At 50.4% G+C, this 23,748-nt stretch overlaps 1 protein-coding gene across 1 annotated transcript in view; it reads left to right on the top strand.

Moving 5' to 3' along the window:
- Positions 1 to 17,251, top strand: part of LOC141264134 (SCO-spondin-like) — a 282,869-nt gene extending 265,618 nt beyond the window's left edge. The window contains exons 22-24 of the mRNA XM_073676444.1: positions 4,750 to 5,006; positions 16,591 to 16,725; positions 17,082 to 17,251. Of these exons, the coding sequence (XP_073532545.1) occupies positions 4,750 to 5,006; positions 16,591 to 16,725; positions 17,082 to 17,251 (562 nt within the window). The remainder of the gene's footprint in view (positions 1 to 4,749; positions 5,007 to 16,590; positions 16,726 to 17,081) is intronic.
- The last annotated feature ends 6,497 nt before the right edge of the window (positions 17,252 to 23,748 follow it).

The following is a 23,748-nucleotide window of genomic DNA, read 5'->3' as shown; positions in this document are numbered from 1 at the left end:
TGGAGATGTTCCCTGTAATGATGATGGAGATGATCTTTATAATGATGGATGTGGAGGATGGTTGAGATGTTCCCTGTAGTGATTAATGTGGAGGATGGTGAAGATGTTCCCTGTAATGATGGATGTGGAGGATGGTGGAGATGTATCCTGTAATGATGGATGTGGAGGATGGTGGAGTTATATCCTGTAATGATGGATGTGGAGGATGGTGGAGATGTATTCTGTAATGATGGATGTGGAGGATGGTGGAGATGTTCCCTGTAATGATGGATGTGGAGGATGGTGGAGATGTTCCCTGTAATGATTGGTGTGGAGGATGGTGGAGATGTTCCCTGTAATGATGATGGAGATGATCTTTATAATGATGGATGTGGAGGATGGTGGAGATATTCCCTGTAATGATGATGGAGATGATCTTTATAATGATGGATGTGGAGGATGGTGGAGATGTTCCCTGTAATGATTGGTGTGGAGGATGGTGGAGATGTTCCCTGTAATGATTGGTGTGGAGGATGGTGGAGATATTCCCTGTAATGATGATGGAGATGATCTTTATAATGATGGATGTGGAGGATGGTGGAGATGTTCCCTGTAATGATTGGTGTGGAGGATGGTGGAGATATTCCCTGTAATGACGATGGAGATGATCTTTATAATGATGGATGTGGAGGATGGTGGAGATGTTCCCTGTAATGATTGGTGTGGAGGATGGTGGAGATGTTCCCTGTAATGTGTTAGAACTCTCCTGTTAGGTTTTTTCTAGTTTGCTGGTCACATGACCTTTTTTGCCTATTTAATCCTGCTCCGCCCTCCTGGCTTTGCTGGACTTCATTATAATTTCTACTCTTAAGTTAGCCTGGTGCTTAGTTACCTTTCTCAGTCAGTTTAGCTAGGTCTTCGGACCTTTATATCCTATGTTGTGTGTTTGTCTTTTACTGCTACATTTTCTGATAGGAGGTGTCCAACTTTATCCCAGTCCCTAGTTCTTGTAGGGATCCCTCCCTTGCATCTATAGGTCTTCGTACAGACTAGCCGAGGACTTTAGCGGGTCTGATCGCAGGATCAGGTTCCCCATTACATCGTAGGGATCTAGCTTAGTTCTATTGTAGGGACAGATCTCCTTTCTTTCCTCAGTGCTTGTAGCAGATCATAACATAATGATGATGGAGATGATCTTTATAATGATAGATGTGGAGGATGGCGGAGATGTTCCCTGCAATGATTGGTGTGGAGGATGGTGGAGATGTTCCCTGTAATGATGATGGAGATGATCTTTATAATGATGGATGTGGAGGATGGTGGAGATGTTCCCTGTAGTGATTAATGTGGAGGATGGTGGAGATGTTCCCTGTAATGATGATGGAGATGATCTTTATAATGATGGATGTGGAGGATGGTGGAGATGTTCCCTGTAATGATTGGTGTGGAGGATGGTGGATATGTTCCCTGTAATGATTGGTATGGAGGATGGTGGAGATGTTCCCTGTAATGATTGGTGTGGAGGATGGTGGAGATGTTCCCTGTAATGATGATGGAGATGATCTTTATAATGATGGATGTGGAGGATGGTTGAGATGTTCCCTGTAGTGATTAATGTGGAGGATGGTGAAGATGTTCCCTGTAATGATGGATGTGGAGGATGGTGGAGATGTATCCTGTAATGATGGATGTGGAGGATGGTGGAGATGTATCCTGTAATGATGGATGTGGAGGATGGTGGAGATGTATCCTGTAATGATGGATGTGGAGGATGGTGGAGATGTATCCTGTAATAATGGATGTGGAGGATGGTTGAGATGTTTACTGTAATGATTTATGTGGAGGATGGTGGAGATGTTCCCTGTAATGATTGGTGTGGAGGATGGTGGAGATGTATCCTGTAATGATGGATGTGGAGGATGGTGGAGATGTTCCCTGTAATGATGATGGAGATGATTTTTATAATGATGGATGTGGAGGATGGTGGAGATGTTCCCTGTAATGATTGGTGTGGAGGATGGTGGATATGTTCCCTGTAATGATTGGTGTGGAGGATGGTGGAGATGTTCCCTGTAATGATTGGTGTGGAGGATGGTGGAGATGTTCTCTGTAATGATGATGGAGATGATCTTTATAATGATGGATGTGGAGGATGGTTGAGATGTTCCCTGTAGTGATTAATGTGGAGGATGGTGAAGATGTTCCCTGTAATGATGGATGTGGAGGATGGTGGAGATGTAATCTGTAATGATGGATGTGGAGGATGGTGGAGATGTATCCTGTAATGATGGATGTGGAGGATGGTTGAGATGTTTACTGTAATGATTTATGTGGAGGATGGTGGAGATGTTCCCTGTAATGATTGGTGTGGAGGATGGTTGAGATGTATCCTGTAATGATGGATGTGGAGGATGGTGGAGATGTTCCCTGTAATGATTGGTGTGGAGGATGGTGGAGATGTTCCCTGTAATGATGATGGAGATGATCTTTATAATGATGGATGTGGAGGATGGTGGAGATGTTCCCTGTAATGATTGATGTGGAGGATGGTGGAGATGTTCCATGTAATGATTGGTGTTGAGGATGGTGAAGATGTTTCCTGTAATGATGATGGAGATGATCTTTATAATGATGGATTGGGAGGATGGTGAAGATGTTTCCTGTAATGATGATGGAGACAATCTCTGTAATGATGGATGTGGAGGATGGTGGAGTTGTTCTATGCAATGATGGATGTGGAGGATGTTGGTAATGATCTCTGTAGTGATGGATGTGGAGGCTGATGGAGATGATCTTAATAATGATGGATGTGGAGGATGGTTGAGATGTTCCCTGTAGTGATTGATGTGGAGGATGGTGGAGATTTTCCCTGTAATGATGGAGATGATCTTTATAATGATGGATGTGGAGGATGGTGGAGATGTTCCCTGTAATGATTGGTGTGGAGGATGGTGGATATGTTCCCTGTAATGATGTGGTGGATAGTGGAGATGTTTCTTGTAGTGATTAATGTGAAGGATGGTGAAGTTCCCTGTAGAGATTGATGTGGTGGAGGGTGGATATGTTCCCTGTAGTGATTATTGTGGAGGATGGTGAAGATGTTCCCTGTAATGATGATGGAGACGATCTCTGTAATGATGGATGTGGAGGATGGTGGAAATGATCTCGGTAGTGATGGATGTGGAGGCTGATGGGGAGGATCTTCATAATGATGGATGTGGAGGATGGTTGAGATGTTCCCTGTAGTGATTGATGTGGTGGACAGTGGAGATGCTCCCTGTAGTGATTGATGTGGTGGACAGTGGAGATGTTCCCTGTAGTGATTGATGTGGTGGACAGTGGAGATGTTCCCTGTAGTGATTGATGTGGTGGACAGTGGAGATGTTCCCTGTAGTGATTGATATGGTGGACAGTGGAGATGTTCCCTGTAGTGATTGATGTGGTGGATAGTGGAGATGTTTCCTGTAGTGATTAATGTGAAGGATGGTGAAGTTCCCTGTAGAGATTGATGTGGTGGAGGGTGGAGATGTTCTCTGTAGTGATTATTGTGGAGGATGGTGAAGGTGTTCTCTGTAATGATGGTGGAGATGATTTCTGTAATGATATGATCTCTGTAATGATGGAGTAGATATTCTCTGTAATGATTGATGTGGAGGATGGTGGAGATGTTCCCTGTAATGATGGAGAAGTTCTCTGCAATGATCCATGTGGAAATGTTCTCAGTAATGGTGGATGTGGAGATGAGCTCTGTAATTGCAGATGTGTTTTTATGTTGGGTTGGTTGGGTCAGGCACATAGTTATTTGCTCAGCACAGCAGTTCTTGAGAATTTTTGACTCAACCTGCACATGTTAATGACTTGGGACACCACTAATTTCTGCAGTGGGTTAAGTTCCTGATTTTTAGTCACAGCAAACTCATTCTTATTGTGACATGCAGAAGTAGTGCTTTTTCACAGTGTGACATGCTGAAGTAGTGCTGGTGCTTTAAAAGCATCCAGCAATTAGAGGGGTTAACACAATCACAGGAGAAGGGGAGTGTTTTAGCAGAGCCCCAGGGGGATTGTGGGGAAGTTGTTTACTGTCTGTCTGGAGCCGAAGAGAAAGGTGGTGTGTGTGTTCTGTATCTTACAGAAGCGTCCCTGCAATTGAAAAGGATTCAAGTCAGGAGTGAAGCTAAGCACGGGTCAGGTATAGTTCCTGAACTAGCAGTGCAGAGTATTCTCAGGCAGAAAGATAAGGACTGGAAGAAATGGTGTCACATGGATCATCTCCCTCAGCAAACCCTGCCCCCTCATCCATCTCACTGTGCTGTAAAGAATTCTGTGTTTATTAATGTGCCTTTGCATTAGAACTGTGCTGTCCTGTACTACTGGGAAGACTGTGAACTGCTGTGCTGCTAAGGAAACTGTACTGTTTGTCACTGGAGCCTGTTGCTCATAAGACTTAACTTGCACTGGCTGTGCGGCTTCTTATTAAATGCTACTGTTCTACCGTTTATGAGGACTCTTGTCAAGTGTGTCTGGTCAGCAAGTGAAACAATCTACGTGTCTGTGCCTGAGGGTCAATACCCCTGTGTGCGCCTGAGGGTCAATACCCCTGTGTGCCTGAGAAAAGCTGCAGCACATGGTCTATGGTCGCCCTGAGTAACAGTTCCCCCAGGATTCCAAAGGATTCATGTAACCTGTCTCACCCCTATCTGAACCTAGCGGCGTGTGCGTATTATTATGTTGATCCCCTTTCCTTGAATCATTGTTCTCCCTCTACTCTAGTGTGTGTAAGAACCGGCGCTGGGAATGCACCAATCACCAATGTCCTGGAATCTGTACCGCCAGCGGGGACCCCCATTACATCACCTTTGATGGGCGCTCTTTCACCTTCCTGGGAGATTGTCAGTATGTTCTGGCCAGAGAGAAGGATGGACTCTTTACAGTCACTGCAGAGAACGTACCGTGCGGCAGCAGTGGCATCACCTGCACCAAGTCTGTGATTGTGAAAATCCAAAACACATTAGTGCATCTGCTGAGAGGTAAATGATAATAGTAGGGTTATAGTAGTGCTCAATATGATGGTGGTTGTACTGGTTGTATTGTTACTAGTGTCTTCTTACTGCTCCATAGCTGCCTTATGCTTTCTGCTGCTTCATAGCTGCCTTATGCTTCCTGCTGCTTCATAACTGTCCTGTGCTTCCTGCAGCTTCATAGCTGCCCTGTGCTTCCTGCTGCTTCATAGCTGCCCTCTGCTTCCTGCTGCTTCATAGCTGCCTTGTGCTTCCTGCTGCTTCATAGCTGCCCTGTGCTTCCTGCTGCTTCATAGCTGCCCTGTGCTTCCTGCAGCTTCATAGCTGCCCTGTGCTTCCTGCTGCTTCATAGCTGCCCTCTGCTTCCTGCTGCTTCATAGCTGCCTTGTGCTTCCTGCTGCTTCATAGCTGCCCTGTGCTTCCTGCTGCTTCATAGCCTCCCTGTGGTTGCTGCTGCTTCATAGCTGCCCTGTACTTCCTGCTGCTTCATAGTTGCCCTGTGCTTCCTGCTGCTTCATAGCTGCCCTCTGCATCCTGCCGCTTCATAGCTGCCCTGTGCATTCCTGTTGCTTTATAGCTGCCCTGTGCATACTGCCGCTTCATAGCTGCCCTGTGCATTCCTGTTGCTTCATAGCTGCCCTGTGCTTCCTGCTGCTTCATAACTGCCCTGTGCTTCCTGCTGCTTCATAGCTGCCTTGTGCTTCCTGCTGCTTCATAGCCTCCCTGTGGTTCCTGCTGCTTCATAGTTGCCTTGTGCTTCCTGCTGCTTCATAACTGTCCTGTGCTTTCTGCTATTTCATAGCTGCCTTGTGCTTCCTGCTGCTTCATAGCCTCCCTGTGGTTGCTGCTGCTTCATAGCTGCCCTGTACTTCCTGCTGCTTCATAGTTGCCCTGTGCTTCCTGCTGCTTCATAGCTGCCCTGTGCATCCTGCTGCTTCATAGCTGCATTGTGCATTCCTGTTGCTTCATAGCTTCCCTGTACTTCCTGCTGCTTCATAGCTGCCCTGTGCATCCTGCTGCTTCATAGCTGCCCTGTGCTTCCTGCTGCTTCATAGCTACCCTGTGCTTCCTGCTGCTTTATAGCTGCCCTGTGCTTCCTGCAGCTTCATAGCTGCCCTGTGCTTCCTGCTGCTTCATAGCTGCCCTGTGCTTCCTTCTGCTTCATAGCTTCTCTGTGCTTCCTGCTGCTTCATAGCTGCCCTGTGCTTCCTGCTGCTTCATAGCTGCCCTGTGCTTCCTTCTGCTTCATAGCTTCTCTGTGCTTCCTGCTGCTTCATAGCTGCCTTGTGCTTCCTGCTGCTTCATAGCTGCCTTGTGCTTCTTGTGGCTTCTTAGCTGCCTTGTGCTTCTTGTGGCTTCATAGCTGCCCTGTGCTTCCTGCTGCTTCATAACTGTCCTGTGCTTCCTGCTGCTTCATAGCTGCCCTGTGCTTCCTGCTGCTTCATAGCTGCCCTGTGCTTCCTGCTGCTTCATAGCTGCCTTGTGCTTCCTGCTGATTCATAGCCTCCCTGTCGTTGCTGCTGCTTCATAGCTGCACTGTACTTCCTGCTGCTTCCTATTTGCCCTGTGCTCCCTGCTGCTTCATAGCTGCCCTATGCATCTTGCCGCTTCATAGCTGCCCTGTGCATTCCTGTTGCTTCATAGCTGCCCTGTACTTCCTGCTGCTTCATAGCTGCCCTTTGCTTCCTGCTGCTTCATAGCTGCCCTGTGCTTCCTGCTGCTTCATAGCTGCCCTGTGCTTCCTTCTGCTTCATAGCTGCCCTGTGCTTCCTGCTGCTTCATAGCTGCCTTGTGCTTCCTGCTGCTTTATAGCTGCCCTGTGCTTCCTGCAGCTTCATAGCTGCCCTGTGCTTCCTGCTGCTTCATAGCTGCCCTGTGCTTCCTTCTGCTTCATAGCTGCCCTGTGCTTCCTGCTGCTTCATAGCTGCCCTGTGCTTCCTGCTGCTTCATAGCTGCCCTGTGCTTCCTGCTGCTTCATAGCTGCCCTGTGCATCCTGCTGCTTCATAGCTGCCCTGTGCATTCCTGTTGCTTTATAGCTGCCCTGTGCATCCTGCCGCATCATAGTTGCCCTGTGCTTCCTGCTGCTTCATACCTGCCCTGTGCATACTGCCGCTTCATAGCTGCCCTGTGCATTCCTGTTGCTTCATAGCTGCCCTGTGCTTCCTGCTGCTTCAAGACTGCCCTGTGCTCCCTGCTGCTTTATAGCCTCCCTGTGGTTCCTGCTGCATCATAGATGCCCTGTGCTTTCTGCTGCTTCATAGCTGCCCTGTGCTTCCTACTGCTTCATAATTGTCCTGTGCTTTCTGCTGCTTCATAGCTGCCTTGTGCTTCGTGCTGATTCATAGCCTCCCTGTGGTTTCTGCTGCTTCATAGCTGCCCTGTGCTTCCTGCTGCTTCATAGTTGCCCTGTGCTTCCTGCTGCTTCATAGCTGCCCTGTGCATCCTGCCGCTTCATAGCTGCCCTGTGCATTCCTGTTCCTTCATAGCTGCCCTGTACTTCCTGCTGCATCATAGCTGCCCTGTGCTTCCTGCTGCTTCATAGCTGCCCTGTTCTTCCTGCTGCTTCATAGCTGCCCTGTGCTTCCTGCTGCTTTATAGCTGCCGTGTGCTTCCTGCAGCTTCATAACTGCCCTGTGCTTCCTGCTGCTTCATAGCTGCCCTGTGCTTCCTTCTGCTTCATAGCTGCCCTGTGCTTCCTGCTGCTTTATTGCTGCCCTGTGCTTCCTGCTGCTTCATAGCTGCCCTGTGCTTCCTGCTGCTTTATAGCTGCCTTGTGCTTCCTGCAGCTTCATAGCTGCCCTGTGCTTCCTGCTGCTTCATAGCTGCCTTGTGCTTCTTGTGGCTTCATAGCTGCCCTGTGCTTTGTGCTGCTTCATAGCTGCCCTGTGCTTCCTGCTGATTCATAGCTGCCCTGTACTTTCTGCTGCGTCATAGCTGCCCTGTCCTTCCTGTGGCTGCATATCTGCCCTGTGCACGCCTGTTGCTTCATAGCTGCCCTGTACTTCCTGCTGCTTCATAGTTGCCCTGTGCTTCCTGCTGCTTCATAGCTGCCCTGTACTTCCTGCTGCTTCATAGCTCCCCTGTGCTTCCTACTGCTTCATAACTGTCCTGTGCTTTCTCCTGCTTCATAGCTGCCTTGTGCTTCCTGTTGCTTTATAGCCTCCCTGTGGTTCCTGCTGCTTCATAGTTGCCATGTACTTCCTGCTGCTTCATAGTTGCCCTGTGCTTCCTGCTGCTTCATAGCTGCCCTTTGCATCCTTCCGCTTCATAGCTGCCCTGTGCATTCCTGTTGCTTCATAGCTTCCCTGTACTTCCTGCTGCTTCATAGCTGCCCTGTGCATCCTGCTGCTTCATAGCTGCCCTGTGCTTCCTGCTGCTTCATAGCTACCCTGTGCTTCCTGCTGCTTTATAGCTGCCCTGTGCTTCCTGCAGCTTCATAGCTGCCCTGTGCTTCCTGCTGCTTCATAGCTGCCCTGTGCTTCCTTCTGCTTCATAGCTTCTCTGTGCTTCCTGCTGCTTCATAGCTGCCCTGTGCTTCCTGCTGCTTCATAGCTGCCCTGTGCTTCCTGCAGCTTCATAGCTGCCCTGTGCTTCCTGCTGCTTTATAGCTGCCCTGTGCTTCCCGCAGCTTCATAGCTGCCCTGTCCTTCCTGCTGCTTCATAGCTGCCTTGTGCTTCTTGTGGCTTCATAGCTGCCTTGTGCTTCTTGTGGCTTCATAGTTGCCCTGTGCTTCCTGCTGCTTCATAGTTGCCCTGTGGTTCCTGCTGCTTCATAGCTGCCCTGTGCTTCCTGCTACTTCATAGCTGCCCTGTGCTTCCTGCTGCTTCATAGCCTCCCTGTAGTTCCTGCTGCTTCATAGCTGCCCCGTGCTTCCTGCTGCTTCATAGCTGCCCTGTGCTTCCTGCTGCTTAATAACTGTCCTGTGCTTCCTGCTGCTTCATAGCTGCCCTGTGCTTCCTGCTGCTTTATAGCTGCCTTGTGCTTCCTGCTGCTTCATAACTGTCCTGTGCTTTCTGCTGCTTCATAGCTGCCTTGTGCTTCCTGCTGATTCATAGCCTCCCTGTGGTTCCTGCCGCTTCATAGCTGCCCTGTGCATTCCTGTTACTTCATAGCTTCCCTGTACTTCCTTCTCCTTCATAGCTTCTCTGTGCTTCCCGCAGCTTCATAGCTGCCCTATGCTTCCTGCTGCTTCATAGCTGCCTTGTGCTTCTTGTGGCTTCATAGCTGCCTTGTGCTTCTTGTGGCTTCATAGTTGCACTGTGCTTCCTGCTGCTTCATAGTTGCCCTGTGCTTTCTGCTGCTTCATAGCTGCCCTGTGCTTCCTGCTGCTTCATAGCTGCCCTTTGCTTCCTGCTGCTTCATAGCCTCCCTGTGGTTCCTGCTGCTTCATAGCTGCCCTGTACTTCCTGCTGCATCATAGCTGCCCTGTGCTTCCTGCTGCTTCATAGCTGCCCTGTGCTTCCTGCTGCTTTATATCTGCCCTGTGCTTCCTGCTGCTTCATAGCTGCCCTGTGCTTCCTGCTGCTTCATAACTGTCCTGTGCTTCCTGCTGCTTCATAGCTGCCCTGTGCTTCCTGCTGCTTTATAGCTGCCTTGTGCTTCCTACTGCTTCATAAGTGCCCTGTGCTTTCTGCTGCTTCATAGCTGCCTTGTGCTTCCTGCTGATTCATAGCTGCCCTGTCGTTCCTGCTGCTTCATAGCTGCACTGTACTTCCTGCTGCTTCCTAGTTGCCCTGTACTTCCTGCTGCTTCATAGCTGCCCTTTGCTTCCTGCTGCTGCATAGCTGCCCTGTGCTTCCTGCTGCTTCCTGCTGCTTTATAGCTGCACTGTACTTCCTGCTGCTTCCTAGTTGCCCTGTACTTCCTGCTGCTTCATAGTTGCCCTGTGCTTTCTGCTGCTTCATAGCTGCCCTGTGCTTCCTGCTGCTTCATAGCTGCCCTTTGCTTCCTGCTGCTTCATAGCCTCCCTGTGGTTCCTGCTGCTTCATAGCTGCCCTGTACTTCCTGCTGCATCATAGCTGCCCTGTGCTTCCTGCTGCTTCATAGCTGCCCTGTGCTTCCTGCTGCTTTATATCTGCCCTGTGCTTCCTGCTGCTTCATAGCTGCCCTGTGCTTCCTGCTGCTTCATAACTGTCCTGTGCTTCCTGCTGCTTCATAGCTGCCCTGTGCTTCCTGCTGCTTTATAGCTGCCTTGTGCTTCCTACTGCTTCATAAGTGCCCTGTGCTTTCTGCTGCTTCATAGCTGCCTTGTGCTTCCTGCTGATTCATAGCTGCCCTGTCGTTCCTGCTGCTTCATAGCTGCACTGTACTTCCTGCTGCTTCCTAGTTGCCCTGTACTTCCTGCTGCTTCATAGCTGCCCTTTGCTTCCTGCTGCTGCATAGCTGCCCTGTGCTTCCTGCTGCTTCCTGCTGCTTTATAGCTGCCCTGTGCTTCATGCAGCTTCATAGCTGCCCTGTGCTTCCTGCTGCTTCCTGCTGCTTTATAGCTGCCCTGTGGTTCATGCAGCTTCATAGCTGCCCTGTGCTTCATAGCTGCCCTGTGCTTCATAGCTGCCCTGTGCTTCCTGCTGCTTCCTGCTGCTTTATAGCTGCCCTGTGCTTCATGCAGCTTCATAGCTGCCCTGTGCTTCATAGCTGCCCTGTGCTTCCTGCTGCTTCCTGCTGCTTTATAGCTGCCCTGTGCTTCATGCAGCTTCATAGCTGCCCTGTGCTTCATAGCTGCCCTGTGCTTCCTGCTGCTTCCTGCTGCTTCATAGCTACCCTGTGCTTCCTACTGCTTCATAGCTGCTCTGTGATTCCTTCTGCTTCATAGCTGCCCTGTGCTTCTTTCTGCTTCATAGCTGCCCTGTGCTTCCTGCTGCTTCATAGCTGCCCTGTGCTTCCTGCTGCTTCATAGCTGCCCTGTGCTTCCTGCTGCTTCATAGCTGCCTTGTGCTTCCTGCTGCTTTATAGCTGCCTTGTGCTTCCTGCAGCTTTATAGCTGCCCTGTGCTTCCTGCTGCTTCATAGCTGCCCTGTGCTTCCTGAGGCTGCATAGCTGCCATGTGCTTCCTGCTGCTTCGTAGCTGCCCTGTGCTTCCTGCTGCTTCATAGCTGCCCTGTACTTCCTGCTGCTTCATAGCTGCCCTGTGCTTCCTGCGTCTGCATAGCTGCCCTGTGCTTCCTTCTGCTTCATGGCTGCCCAGTGCTTCCTGCTGCTTCATAGCTGCCCTGTACTTCCTGCTGCTTCATAGCTGCCCTGTGATTCCTGCTGCTTCATAGCTGCCCTGTGCTTCCTGCTGCTTCATAGCTGCCCTTTGCTTCCTGCTGCTTCATAGCCTCCCTGTGGTTCCTGCTCCTTCATAGCTGCCCTGTACTTCCTGCTGCATCATAGCTGCCCTGTGCTTCCTGCTGCTTCATAGCTGCCCTGTGCTTCCTGCTGCTTTATATCTGCCCTGTGCTTCCTGCTGCTTCATAGCTGCCCTGTGCTTCCTGCTGCTTCATAACTGTCCTGTGCTTCCTGCTGCTTCATAGCTGCCCTGTGCTTCCTGCTGCTTTATAGCTGCCTTGTGCTTCCTACTGCTTCATAAGTGCCCTGTGCTTTCTGCTGCTTCATAGCTGCCTTGTGCTTCCTGCTGATTCATAGCTGCCCTGTCGTTCCTGCTGCTTCATAGCTGCACTGTACTTCCTGCTGCTTCCTAGTTGCCCTGTACTTCCTGCTGCTTCATAGCTGCCCTTTGCTTCCTGCTGCTGCATAGCTGCCCTGTGCTTCCTGCTGCTTCCTGCTGCTTTATAGCTGCCCTGTGCTTCATGCAGCTTCATAGCTGCCCTGTGCTTCCTGCTGCTTCCTGCTGCTTTATAGCTGCCCTGTGGTTCATGCAGCTTCATAGCTGCCCTGTGCTTCATAGCTGCCCTGTGCTTCATAGCTGCCCTGTGCTTCCTGCTGCTTCCTGCTGCTTTATAGCTGCCCTGTGCTTCATGCAGCTTCATAGCTGCCCTGTGCTTCATAGCTGCCCTGTGCTTCCTGCTGCTTCCTGCTGCTTTATAGCTGCCCTGTGCTTCATGCAGCTTCATAGCTGCCCTGTGCTTCATAGCTGCCCTGTGCTTCCTGCTGCTTCCTGCTGCTTCATAGCTGCTCTGTGATTCCTTCTGCTTCATAGCTGCCCTGTGCTTCTTTCTGCTTCATAGCTGCCCTGTGCTTCCTGCTGCTTCATAGCTGCCCTGTGCTTCCTGCTGCTTCATAGCTGCCCTGTGCTTCCTGCTGCTTCATAGCTGCCTTGTGCTTCCTGCTGCTTTATAGCTGCCTTGTGCTTCCTGCAGCTTTATAGCTGCCCTGTGCTTCCTGCTGCTTCATAGCTGCCCTGTGCTTCCTGAGGCTGCATAGCTGCCATGTGCTTCCTGCTGCTTCGTAGCTGCCCTGTGCTTCCTGCTGCTTCATAGCTGCCCTGTACTTCCTGCTGCTTCATAGCTGCCCTGTGCTTCCTGCGTCTGCATAGCTGCCCTGTGCTTCCTTCTGCTTCATGGCTGCCCAGTGCTTCCTGCTGCTTCATAGCTGCCCTGTACTTCCTGCTGCTTCATAGCTGCCCTGTGATTCCTTCTGCTTCATAGCTGCCCTGTGCTTCCTTCTGCTTCATGGCTGCCCAGTGCTTCCTGCTGCTTTATATCTGCCCTGTGCTTCCTGCCACTTCATAGCTGCCCTGTGCTTCCTGCTGCTTCATAGCTGCCTTGTGCTTCCTGCTGCTTCATAGCCTCCCTGTGGTTCCTGCTGCTTCATAGCTGACCTGTGCTTCCTGCTGCTTCATAGCTGCCTTGTGCTTCCTGCTGCTTCATAGCCTCCCTGTGGTTCCTGCTGCTTCATAGCTGCCTTGTGCTTCCTGCTGCTTCATAGCCTCCCTGTGGTTCCTGCTGCTTCATAGCTGCCCTGTGCTTCCTGCTGCTTCATAGCTGCCCTGTGCTTCCTGTGGCTGCATTGCTGCCCTGTGCTTCCTTCTGCTTCATAGCTGCCCTGTGCTTCCTGTGGCTGCATAGCTGCCCTGTGCTTCCTTCTGCTTCATAGCTGCCCTGTGCTTCCTGTGGCTGCATAGCTGCCCTGTGCTTCCTTCTGCTTCATAGCTGCCTTGTGCTTCCTGCTGCTTCATAGCCTCCCTGTGGTTCCTGCTGCTTCATAGCTGCCCTGTGCTTCCTGCTGCTTCATAGCTGCCTTGTGCTTCCTGCTGCTTCATAGCCTCCCTGTGGTTCCTGCTGCTTCATAGCTGCCCTGTGCTTCCTGCTGCTTCATAGCCTCCCTGTGGTTCCTGCTGCTTCATAGCTGCCCTGTGCTTCCTGCTGCTTCATAGCTGCCCTGTGCTTCCTGTGGCTGCATAGCTGCCCTGTGCTTCCTGTGGCTGCATAGCTGCCCTGTGCTTCCTTCTGCTTCATAGCAACCCTGTGCTTCCTGCTGCTTCATAGCTGCCCTGTGCTTCCTTCTGCTTTATAGCTGCCCTGTGCTTCCTGTGGCTGCATAGCTGCCCTGTGCTTCCTTCTGCTTTATAGCTGCCCTGTGCTTCCTGTGGCTGCATAGCTGCCCTGTGCTTCCTTCTGCTTCATAGCTGCCCTGTACTTCCTGCTGCTTCATAGCTGCCCTGTGCTTCCTTCTGCTTCATAGCTGCCCTGTACTTCCTGCAGCTTCATAGCTGCCCTGTGCTTCCTGCTACTCCAATTGTTGCGCTGTGGCTCTCTTTTGTTGCTCCCCTGTGCTTTCTTTCATGGCTGCCCCATGCTTTCTTTCATGGCTGCCCCATGCTTTCTTTCATGGCTGCCCAGTGCTTTCTTTCATGGCTGCCCCATGTTTTCTTTCATGGCTGCCCAGTGCTTTCTTTCATGGCTGCCCTTTGCTTCCTGCTGCTCCATTGCGGCCCTGAGCTTTCCCTCTTGGCTGCCCTGTGCTTCCTGCACCACCATTACTGCCTATGCTTTCCTTCATGGCTGCCTGGTGCTTCCTGCTGCTTCGTTGCAGCCCTGTGCTTTCCGTCATTGCTGCCCTGTGCTTCCTGCTGCACCATTGCTTCCCTGTGCTTTCAGTCATTGCTACCTTGTGCTTCCTGCTGCACCATTGCTTCCCTGTGTTTTCAGTCATTGCTGCCTTGTGCTTCCTGCTGCACCATTGCTTCCCTGTGCTTTCAGTCATTGCTGCCTTGTGCTTCCTGCTGCACCATTGCTTCCCTGTGCTTTCAGTCATTGCTGCCTTGTGCCTCCTGCTGCACCATTGCTTCCCTGTGCTTTCTGTCATTGCTGCCTTGTGCTTCCTGCTGCACCATTGCTTCCCTGTGCTTTCAGTCATTGCTGCCTTGTGCTTCCTGCTGCACCATTGCTTCCCTGTGCTTTCAGTCATTGCTGCCTTGTGCTTCCTGCTGCACCATTACTTCCCTGTGCTTTCTGTCATTGCTGCCTTGTGCTTCCTGCTGCACCATTGCTTCCCTGTGCTTTCAGTCATTGCTGCCTTGTGCTTCCTGCTGCACCATTGCTTCCCTGTGCTTTCAGTCATTGCTGCCCTGTGCTTCCTGCTGCACCATTGCTTCCCTGTGCTTTCTGTCATTGCTGCCTTGTGCTTCCTGCTGCACCATTGCTTCCCTGTGCTTTCTGTCATTGCTGCCTTGTGCTTCCTGCTGCACCATTGCTTCCCTGTGCTTTCAGTCATTGCTGCCTTGTGCTTCCTGCTGCACCTTTGCTACCCTGTGCTTTCCGTCATTGCTGCCCTGTGCTTCCTGCTGCACCATTGCTTCCCTGTGCTTTCCGTCAATGCTGCCCTGTGCTTCCTGCTGCACCATTGCTTCCCTGTGCTTTCAGTCATTGCTGCCTTGTGCTTCCTGCTGCACCATTGCTTCCCTGTGCTTTCTGTCATTACTGCCTTGTGCTTCCTGCTGCACCATTGCTTCCCTGTGCTTTCAGTCATTGCTGCCTTGTGCTTCCTGCTGCACCATTGCTTCCCTGTGCTTTCAGTCATTGCTGCCTTGTGCTTCCTGCTGCACCATTGCTTCCCTGTGCTTTCAGTCATTGCTGCCTTTTGCCTCCTGCTGCACCATTGCTTCCCTGTGCTTTCTGTCATTGCTGCCTTGTGCTTCCTGCTGCACCATTGCTTCCCTGTGTTTTCAGTCATTGCTGCCTTGTGCTTCCTGCTGCACCATTGCTTCCCTGTGCTTTCAGTCATTGCTGCCTTGTGCTTCCTGCTGCACCATTGCTTCCCTGTGCTTTCAGTCATTGCTGCCTTGTGCTTCCTGCTGCACCATTGCTTCCCTGTGCTTTCAGTCATTGCTGCCTTGTGCTTCCTGCTGCACCATTGCTTCCCTGTGCTTTCAGTCATTGCTGCCTTGTGCCTCCTGCTGCACCATTGCTTCCCTGTGCTTTCTGTCATTGCTGCCTTGTGCTTCCTGCTGCACCATTGCTTCCCTGTGTTTTCAGTCATTGCTGCCTTGTGCTTCCTGCTGCACCATTGCTTCCCTGTGCTTTCAGTCATTGCTGCCTTGTGCTTCCTGCTGCACCATTGCTTCCCTGTGCTTTCAGTCATTGCTGCCTTGTGCCTCCTGCTGCACCATTGCTTCCCTGTGCTTTCAGTCATTGCTGCCTTGTGCTTCCTGCTGCACCATTGCTTCCCTGTGCTTTCAGTCATTGCTGCCTTGTGCTTCCTGCTGCACCATTGCTTCCCTGTGCTTTCAGTCATTGCTGCCTTGTGCTTCCTGCTGCACCATTACTTCCCTGTGCTTTCTGTCATTGCTGCCTTGTGCTTCCTGCTGCACCATTGCTTCCCTGTGCTTTCAGTCATTGCTGCCTTGTGCTTCCTGCTGCACCATTGCTTCCCTGTGCTTTCAGTCATTGCTGCCCTGTGCTTCCTGCTGCACCATTGCTTCCCTGTGCTTTCTGTCATTGCTGCCTTGTGCTTCCTGCTGCACCATTGCTTCCCTGTGCTTTCTGTCATTGCTGCCTTGTGCTTCCTGCTGCACCATTGCTTCCCTGTGCTTTCAGTCATTGCTGCCTTGTGCTTCCTGCTGCACCTTTGCTACCCTGTGCTTTCCGTCATTGCTGCCCTGTGCTTCCTGCTGCACCATTGCTTCCCTGTGCTTTCCGTCAATGCTGCCCTGTGCTTCCTGCTGCACCATTGCTTCCCTGTGCTTTCAGTCATTGCTGCCTTGTGCTTCCTGCTGCACCATTGCTTCCCTGTGCTTTCTGTCATTGCTGCCTTGTGCTTCCTGCTGCACCATTGCTTCCCTGTGCTTTCAGTCATTGCTGCCTTGTGCTTCCTGCTGCACCATTGCTTCCCTGTGCTTTCAGTCATTGCTGCCTTGTGCTTCCTGCTGCACCATTGCTTCCCTGTGCTTTCAGTCATTGCTGCCCTGTGCCTCCTGCTGCACCATTGCTTTTTTCTCTGGGCACCTCTCTTTTCTCTCCCTACTTTGCAGCTAGTGGGCAGCAGCTGGTGATAATCTTGGGTTTTAGCATCTGCGCCTTCTTATGTGAGATCTGGCACATAGGGGATCAGTGCTATAAGTGAGCAGGGCAGGGAGGCAACGAGGGACCGGCTGCCCCCACAGTCAGATCACATAGACTGAACCCTTATTATGTATCTCCCCTTATCCACAGGTCAGGAGGTGATGGTGAACGGTGCAGCCGTGCGACTTCCCAAAGTCTATAGTGGTAATGGGATCATGCTGGATCAGGTCGGGTTATTCACCGTCCTCATCGCACACCTGGGATTGACGATTCTGTGGGATGGAGGTAAGAACACGGATGTGTTTTTTTTGTCCGAAGACCCAATAATCTGTTAATATCCTTAACCCCTTCTCCATGGTTCTTCACCGTTTTCATCAGGGCTCAGCACTGTGCTGTGTGACAGTTCATACAACGGCCTCTAGAGGCAGACTCTGAACACTTCTTGTTTACTAGATCTCACTTTCTGGTGTGCTGTAAAGACTGAATATTGTAATGTTATCACACAGACAAGGGGGAGTATCTCAGGGCCTATAAAAGCAGCGCTATTTTAGGATTTTTCCAGCGTAGAGATAAAAGGTCAGCGTGCTCATTCCACATCGGGATAGAAAAGGCCCTAGTCTGACTGTGCTCTACTACTACAGTGCTGAAGCAGGTTGAAAATGGGAGTGGTAGTCTCAGTCTGCAAATAATAATCCAAAGTGATAGGGACGATGTGGAAAATCCAGCAAAGATCCAGTCTTCACATGTGATACGAATAAAAGGAAATATATTTATAATAAAGTCACAATTAAAAGAGATAAAGATACGATAGAAAAGGCGTAAACGGGGACCCTATCAATATGGGAGACGGCTCTGACGTGTAGCGGAGGGGTGCAGGCCTGGAGCTTCTGCACGGGGCCAGACCGGAGAAGGTTGAACATCAGTAATAATTAAACAATTATTAAGGAAAACATAAAAAATTATTCGTTTTCAAGAATATTTCTGGCGCAGGAGACCTCCAGACGCCTGGTTTCTGTGAGAATATCCTATCTATGAAACAACATCTTACAAAACCCTCGGACGGTATCTGCAGGTTTAGCCGTGGTTTCTTATATCAGATATCAAACATTGATTTTATAAAGCTGACAAACTACTCACATAGGGGTTGATTAATACCCCTCTATCCTAATTTTGCTTCTGAAGAAAAATCCTGAACCCAAGGCTTGTGTGTCACAGAAAGTGTCCTTCCCGGCTTGCGAGACACCATTTTATGTTAAAAGACAAAAGAAAAATCTCCACATTCCAGAAATATGAACGCAACGATCAATCTCAAAGTGTGAAAAATGATTTTTATTCTTATGCACACTTGCATGTTGTAATAGTCAAAGCTTTGACCCGTACACGCCTCTCACATACAGCGGCCCATTGATGATGATTGTTTTTGGGATATGAAACTATCTAGGTTTTCTTGTACCATCCATTGTTTCAAAGTCCAGGACCGTTATTCTTTTTTTTATAAGTCTTTTAAAGGAAGGCCATGTTTTACTATGTGAATACCTGTCTTAATTGTCCCGCATCCCATTACCATATTGCATGTTGTTGCCACATGTTCATTTCCGGGTGGGAACAAATGTGTAGCTGCCTCGCAACGTATCCTTTTAGGATTACAGAAGTTACATTGCCTTTTTGTTCAAGCGTCGATAAGGAAAAAAAATTATAAAATAAGATATAAAAAAGTTAAGGTTTTGCAACTGTTTTACTGGCTGTACGCACCACAAGTTCCATGCGTGCATCTACCAAGCAATGTAGCATTCATGGTTCCGTTTTTTATTCGGGAGGATAATGGTGTTTTATAAAGTATATACACATTTTACTTGTATAGCTGTTTTAATATTTGGCAACAGTACAACCCAGAACTATACCGTGGGCTGTTGCTCCATTTTTAGGCTGCTTTCTTGCCTCCTGTCACGTGTTGTTGCGTCGTCCTTTTTGGTCAGGAGAAATTCATCTATTTTAACCTAAAATCTGCAAAAAATGAATACAATAGCAGGAGACATTTAAGATCCAGTTCACACTGATTTACTGCAGTGCGTCTGGGGGGGGGGGGTCCGTCTGAATACCTGTGAAAGATCACAGCCAGTGAGATCACGCAGATCCCACCACTGGGAGCAGCACTTTGCTGCTTCCAATCATCAGGACAATTACACAATTGACTGATACATGATGGACGAGGCCACGGCTGTTTCCACTAGTAGGCCGGTTATTGGGGACTCACAGTGAGCATATAGTATATACACATCTGATTCCAAAGCATGGAATATATATATATATATATATACATATATATATATATATATATATATATATATATATATATATATATATATATATATATATAAATATATATATATACAGTGGTGGCCAAAAGTATTGGCACCCCTGCAATTCTGTCAGATAATACTCAGTTGCTTCCTGAAAATGATTGCAATCACAAATTCTTTGGTCTTATTCTCTTCATTTAATTTGTCTTCAATGAAAAAAACACAAAAAGAATTGTCCTAAAGCCAAATTGGATATAATTCCACACCAAACCTAAAAAAGGGGGTGGACAAAAGTATTGGCACCCCTTGAAAAATCCTGTGCTGCTTCTGTAATTGGTGTAATTAACAGCACCTGTAACTTACCTGTGGCACCTAACAGGTGTTGGCAATAACTAAATCACACTTGCAGCCAGTTAACATGGATTAAAGTTGCCTCAACCTCTGTCCTGTGTCCTTGTGTGACCACATTGAGCATGGAGAAAAGAAAGAAGACCAAAGAACTGTCTGAGGACTTGAGAAACCAAATTGTGAGGAAGCATGAGCAATCTCAAGGCTACAAGTCCATCTCCAAAGACCTGAATGTTCCTGTGTCTTCCGTGCGCAGTGTCATCAAGAAGTGTAAAGCCCATGGCACTGTGGCTAACCTCCCTAGATGTGGACGGAAAAGAAAAATTGACGAGAGATTTTAACACAAGATTGTGCGGATGGTGGATAAAGAACCTCGACTAACATCCAAACAAGTTCAAGCTGCCCTGCAGTCCGAGGATACAACAGTGTCAACCCGTACTATCCATCGGCGTCTGAATGAAAAGGGACTGTATGGTAGGATACCCAGGAAGACCCCACTTCTTACCCCGAGACATAAAAAAGCCAGGCTGGAGTTTGCCAAAACTTACCTGAGAAAGCCTAAAACGTTTTGGAAGAATGTTCTCTGGTCAGATGAGACAAAAGTAGAGCTTTTTGGGAAAAAGCATCAACATAGAGTGTACAGGAAAAAAAAAGAGGCATTCAAAGAAAAGAACACGGTCCCTACAGTCAAACATGGCGGAGGTTCCCTGATGTTTTGGGGTTGCTTTGCTGCCTCTGGCACTGGACTGCTTGACTGTGTGCATGGCATTATGAAGTCTGAAGACTACCAACAAATTTTGCAGCATAATGTAGGGCCCAGTGTGAGAAAGCTGGGTCTCCCTCAGAGGTCATGGGTCTTCCAGCAGGACAATGACCCAAAACACACTTCCAAAAGCACTATAACATGGTTTGAGAGAAAGCACTGGAGACGTCTAAGGTGGCCAGCAATGAGTCCAGACCTGAATCCCATAAAACACCTGTGGAGAGATCTCAAAATGGCAGTTTGGAGAAGGCACCCTTCAAATATCAGGGACCTAGAGCAGTTTACCAAAGAAGAATGGTCTACAATTCCAGCAGAGCATTGTAAGAAACTCATTGATGGTTACCGGAAGCGGTTGTTCGCAGTTATTTTGGCTAAAGGTTGTGCAACCAAGTATTAGGCTGAGGGTGCCAATACTTTTGTCCGGCCCTTTTTTGGAGTTTTGTGTGAAATGATCAATGATTTGATTTTTGCTTCATTCTCTTTTGTGTTTTTTCCTTGCAAGAAAATTAAATGAAGATAATAATACCAAAGAATTTGTGATTGCAATCATTTTCAGGAAGCAACTTAGTATTATTGCAGGGGTGCCAATACTTTTGGCCACCACTGTATATATATATATATATATATATATATATATATATATATGACGCGCCCCCTGGGCCATGTTCAGGGGATACCCGGAGCCGGATCTGTATGGGGGTAGTAGTCCTTGTGGCGGTGACCCGGTCCGTGCCCAGGGTGTCAAACTAAGTGTGTGGCAGTCTTTGTAGATGTTGTTAAGTGTCGACTACGCCACCCGTTGAGTGCGGCTTTGAAGCCGCCGCTGCAGAGCAGTCCGCTGAGGCCGGTGGTATATGTGCAGCAGTGATGGTATAACCCCCAACGGGAGGGGTATGGCCTCAGGGCAGCAGGTGTGGATGATGGGGGTTGTGATGATGCAGGAAGGAGAGGCAGAGTCAGGAGATGCAGTTTCAGGGTTTTTACTCACTGATGTTGCTTTAGTCACTCTGGCCTTGAGTGATCACCCGAGTCGTGCTGCGTCCACCAGGTCCTGGACTCGGCCAACCCCCAGGCAGTCCGGAGCGTGGTCCTGAGCTTCCCTGTCTCTCTCTCTTCCTCCTGGCCGTTCCCACCAGGGATCCACCTTTGGCCGGCTCCCTCGGGTCTCTTGGTGGTCAAACCTCCTCTGGGTTCCCTGGCCCTATGCTTGGTGTGCCTTTCTGGTGGATTTGGTGAGGGTCGTGGCAAATCTTGACCACGACCTCCGGTTCCTGGCTAAGGGTTACTTCTGCCTCTGCCAGCTTGGGTTCCGGTACCCGTGTCCGCCAACCCCTCACCCTTTCTGGTCTGTTTCTGGGTTCTTGGGGTTCCTTCTGTCTTTCTCTCTGGGTCCTTCTGACTCCTCTCTCTCTCTCTCTCTCTCTGCAGGCCTTGCTCTGGAGCTGGGCCCAGCCGGAGCCACAGCTCCCTGTCAGCCCTCCTGGCTGAGCTCCTCTGCTCTTCTCCTCCTGCCTGAACTGAACTGAACCCTGATCTAAGATGGTGCCCACCTTATATACTCCCTCTATGTGTGAGCCCAGGTGACCAGCACCCAATGGGCTCCTAGCTTTACCCAGACTACTCCCCCTATCTGCCCCTACACTACTGGGATGTTCCACCCCCCCTCCCACTCCAGCTAGGGACAGACGCTGTCGTACCTGCACATTTACTTGGTGGGAGTACCGTAGTTCTGTCCCCCGGAAATGGGATGTATGTAGTGCATGCAGCCTACTAAGCTCAGTTCCACACTCCATCCTTACCCGGGAGTGGAATACCACACCTCTGGAGTGAGGTGCAATACCCCTGTAGCAGCCGAATCCTCAGGGTGCTACATTCCCCCCTGGTAAATCACAGCACGTCCTTGGGCTGTAAAAGAATAAACATTCCAAAACATACAATTTTTTTCAAAACATCATAAACATATTAAACATTATAAACATTATCAGCAGCAATAAACTCTTCATATAAAACTTTTCATTATAAACATTCTTGTTCCTCCGGCCACGGTGCAACTTGTGACCGGATAAAGTGCAACAGTCTCTTCTGAAAAAAACACAGTTTCCTATAAAACCAGTAGGGGGCGCCTTAGAAAGCGCAACTATATACAAGGGAGGTGGCCGCTCTCAGTCCTCGGCCAATGGGGAACAGGAATGGCTGTTCACAGTCCTCAGCCTGTGGGGAGATGGGACACACTGGAACAGTTCACACTTGTCCCAACGGGGAACTCATTTTAATTAAGCAGCATGGCATATACCCTTACAGGTAACTATATACAGTTTCAGTTCACCTCTTAATGGTGACGATGCCCTCCTGCTCCTTCCTGAGGGTAGGCTTCAGACCCGTCCGGGTCCTCTTGGGTGAACCCGATGAGGTCTTCTCCAGTGGGGTCCCACGCGAACTGCGCCTCCTCTAACGAGAGCGGGGTCATCTTGACGGGCGCCGGAGCCGGGATCAGGGGTTCATCCAGAGGTCTTTCTTTCCGGAGTCGGGGATGGTGGTACTCCGGTGGCCACACAAAGGGCTGCCCATCCGGGCAAGTGTGCTGGGCCAACAAGTCCTCACCCAGGTGCGGCACAGTGGAAGTTGAGGGCGCGGTGGTGGTAGCGGCGCCCAGGTTTACCAGGCCTTGCGACCAGGCTTGGGGCACCCTGAACGTAAAGGGCACCGTGAAGACGGCGGCGCCCGGGGTTACTTGACCTTGCGACCAGGCCGGTGACTCAGCAGAGGTAGAGGGCGCTGTTGGTACTGCGGCGCCCGGGGGTACTCGGCCTTGCGACCAGGCCGGTGGCGTCTCCCGCTTGGCCGCGCTCAGGGTTGAGGCGCGTGACGTCAAAGGGGGCGTGGCCGCGGCTTCTGTTTGAGGCCTAGTCGGGAGCGGCGACGGTGCAACGACGGGCACGGCAGGGGAAATTTCGGGCTCTGCGACGGGGAGCTGGGGCAGGCTCACGGCTTCTGGGCTCGGGGTAGTGACGTCCCCTTTACCTGCCTCCGTTTCTTTAGCTCCTTCCTCGGCGTCGTCTCCGGCCTTGATTCCTCCTGCGCCATCCTCAGAGGCGGTCTGACTCCTCGTCTCGGGTGGCGTGCTCCGTTGGCGGGTTCCTGCCTGCAGGGCCATCTCTCTGCTCCATGTGGCCAGTACGTCTCGCTGCACTCGGGCCATCCTCTGAGCCAAGCCCTCCAGTGCGGTCCGTGCATGCTCCCGATCTCTGGGAAGCTGCGCCAGGATCTCCACCAGGCCTTCTGGGGTTGTCGCTTGCAACAGGCTCCTGACCGCTGGGTCGGTGCTGCCTGCCTCCCCCTCCATCTCCGGGTACGACTCCTCCAGACTCCTCCAAGCTGCTCCCATCTTCTCTCGTTTGTTCTCTCTCCGCCCCCATTGAGGGCGGTCCTGGGGCAACTTGGTGATTGTCAGTTCCAGGGGCAGACCCCCCACGCTGATGGACATCTCAATCATTGCAGTCTCTGCTGGTGGGGGCGGTCTTCGTTTTTGGCGCCATTCTTGGTCCTGGCCCACGATGGGAGGTGGCCTCTTGCCACCCTCTGGCACGCCCATAATGGCGTCCGCTCTGCCAAGGCGGGAAATCTTCTCAGATGGCGGGAACCGCTTCCCAATGGCGGGAAACTCTGTGGATGGCGGGAAAAGACTGCAGATGGCGGGCAAACGGCGGGAAATGATCCGAGATGGCGTCCGATGGCGGGGACCCTCCGGAATTGGCGGGAGACTTCTTTTTACGGTAAATATGAACTTTTCTTCAGGCACGCAGTACCCGGTGGTTGCGGGCACGTTATCCTGCCGACTACGCCAAAGTTGACGCGCCCCCTGGGCCATGTTCAGGGGATACCCGGAGCCGGATCTGT

The sequence above is a fragment of the Phyllobates terribilis genome, unplaced genomic scaffold, assembly GCF_046119375.1.
Source record: "Phyllobates terribilis strain yellow unplaced genomic scaffold, ASM4611937v1 Scaffold_4__5_contigs__length_816908805, whole genome shotgun sequence".
NCBI lineage: Eukaryota > Metazoa > Chordata > Amphibia > Anura > Dendrobatidae > Phyllobates > Phyllobates terribilis.
Note: the sequence above shows the minus strand (reverse complement) of the source record. Positions and strands in the feature narration are given on the sequence as shown.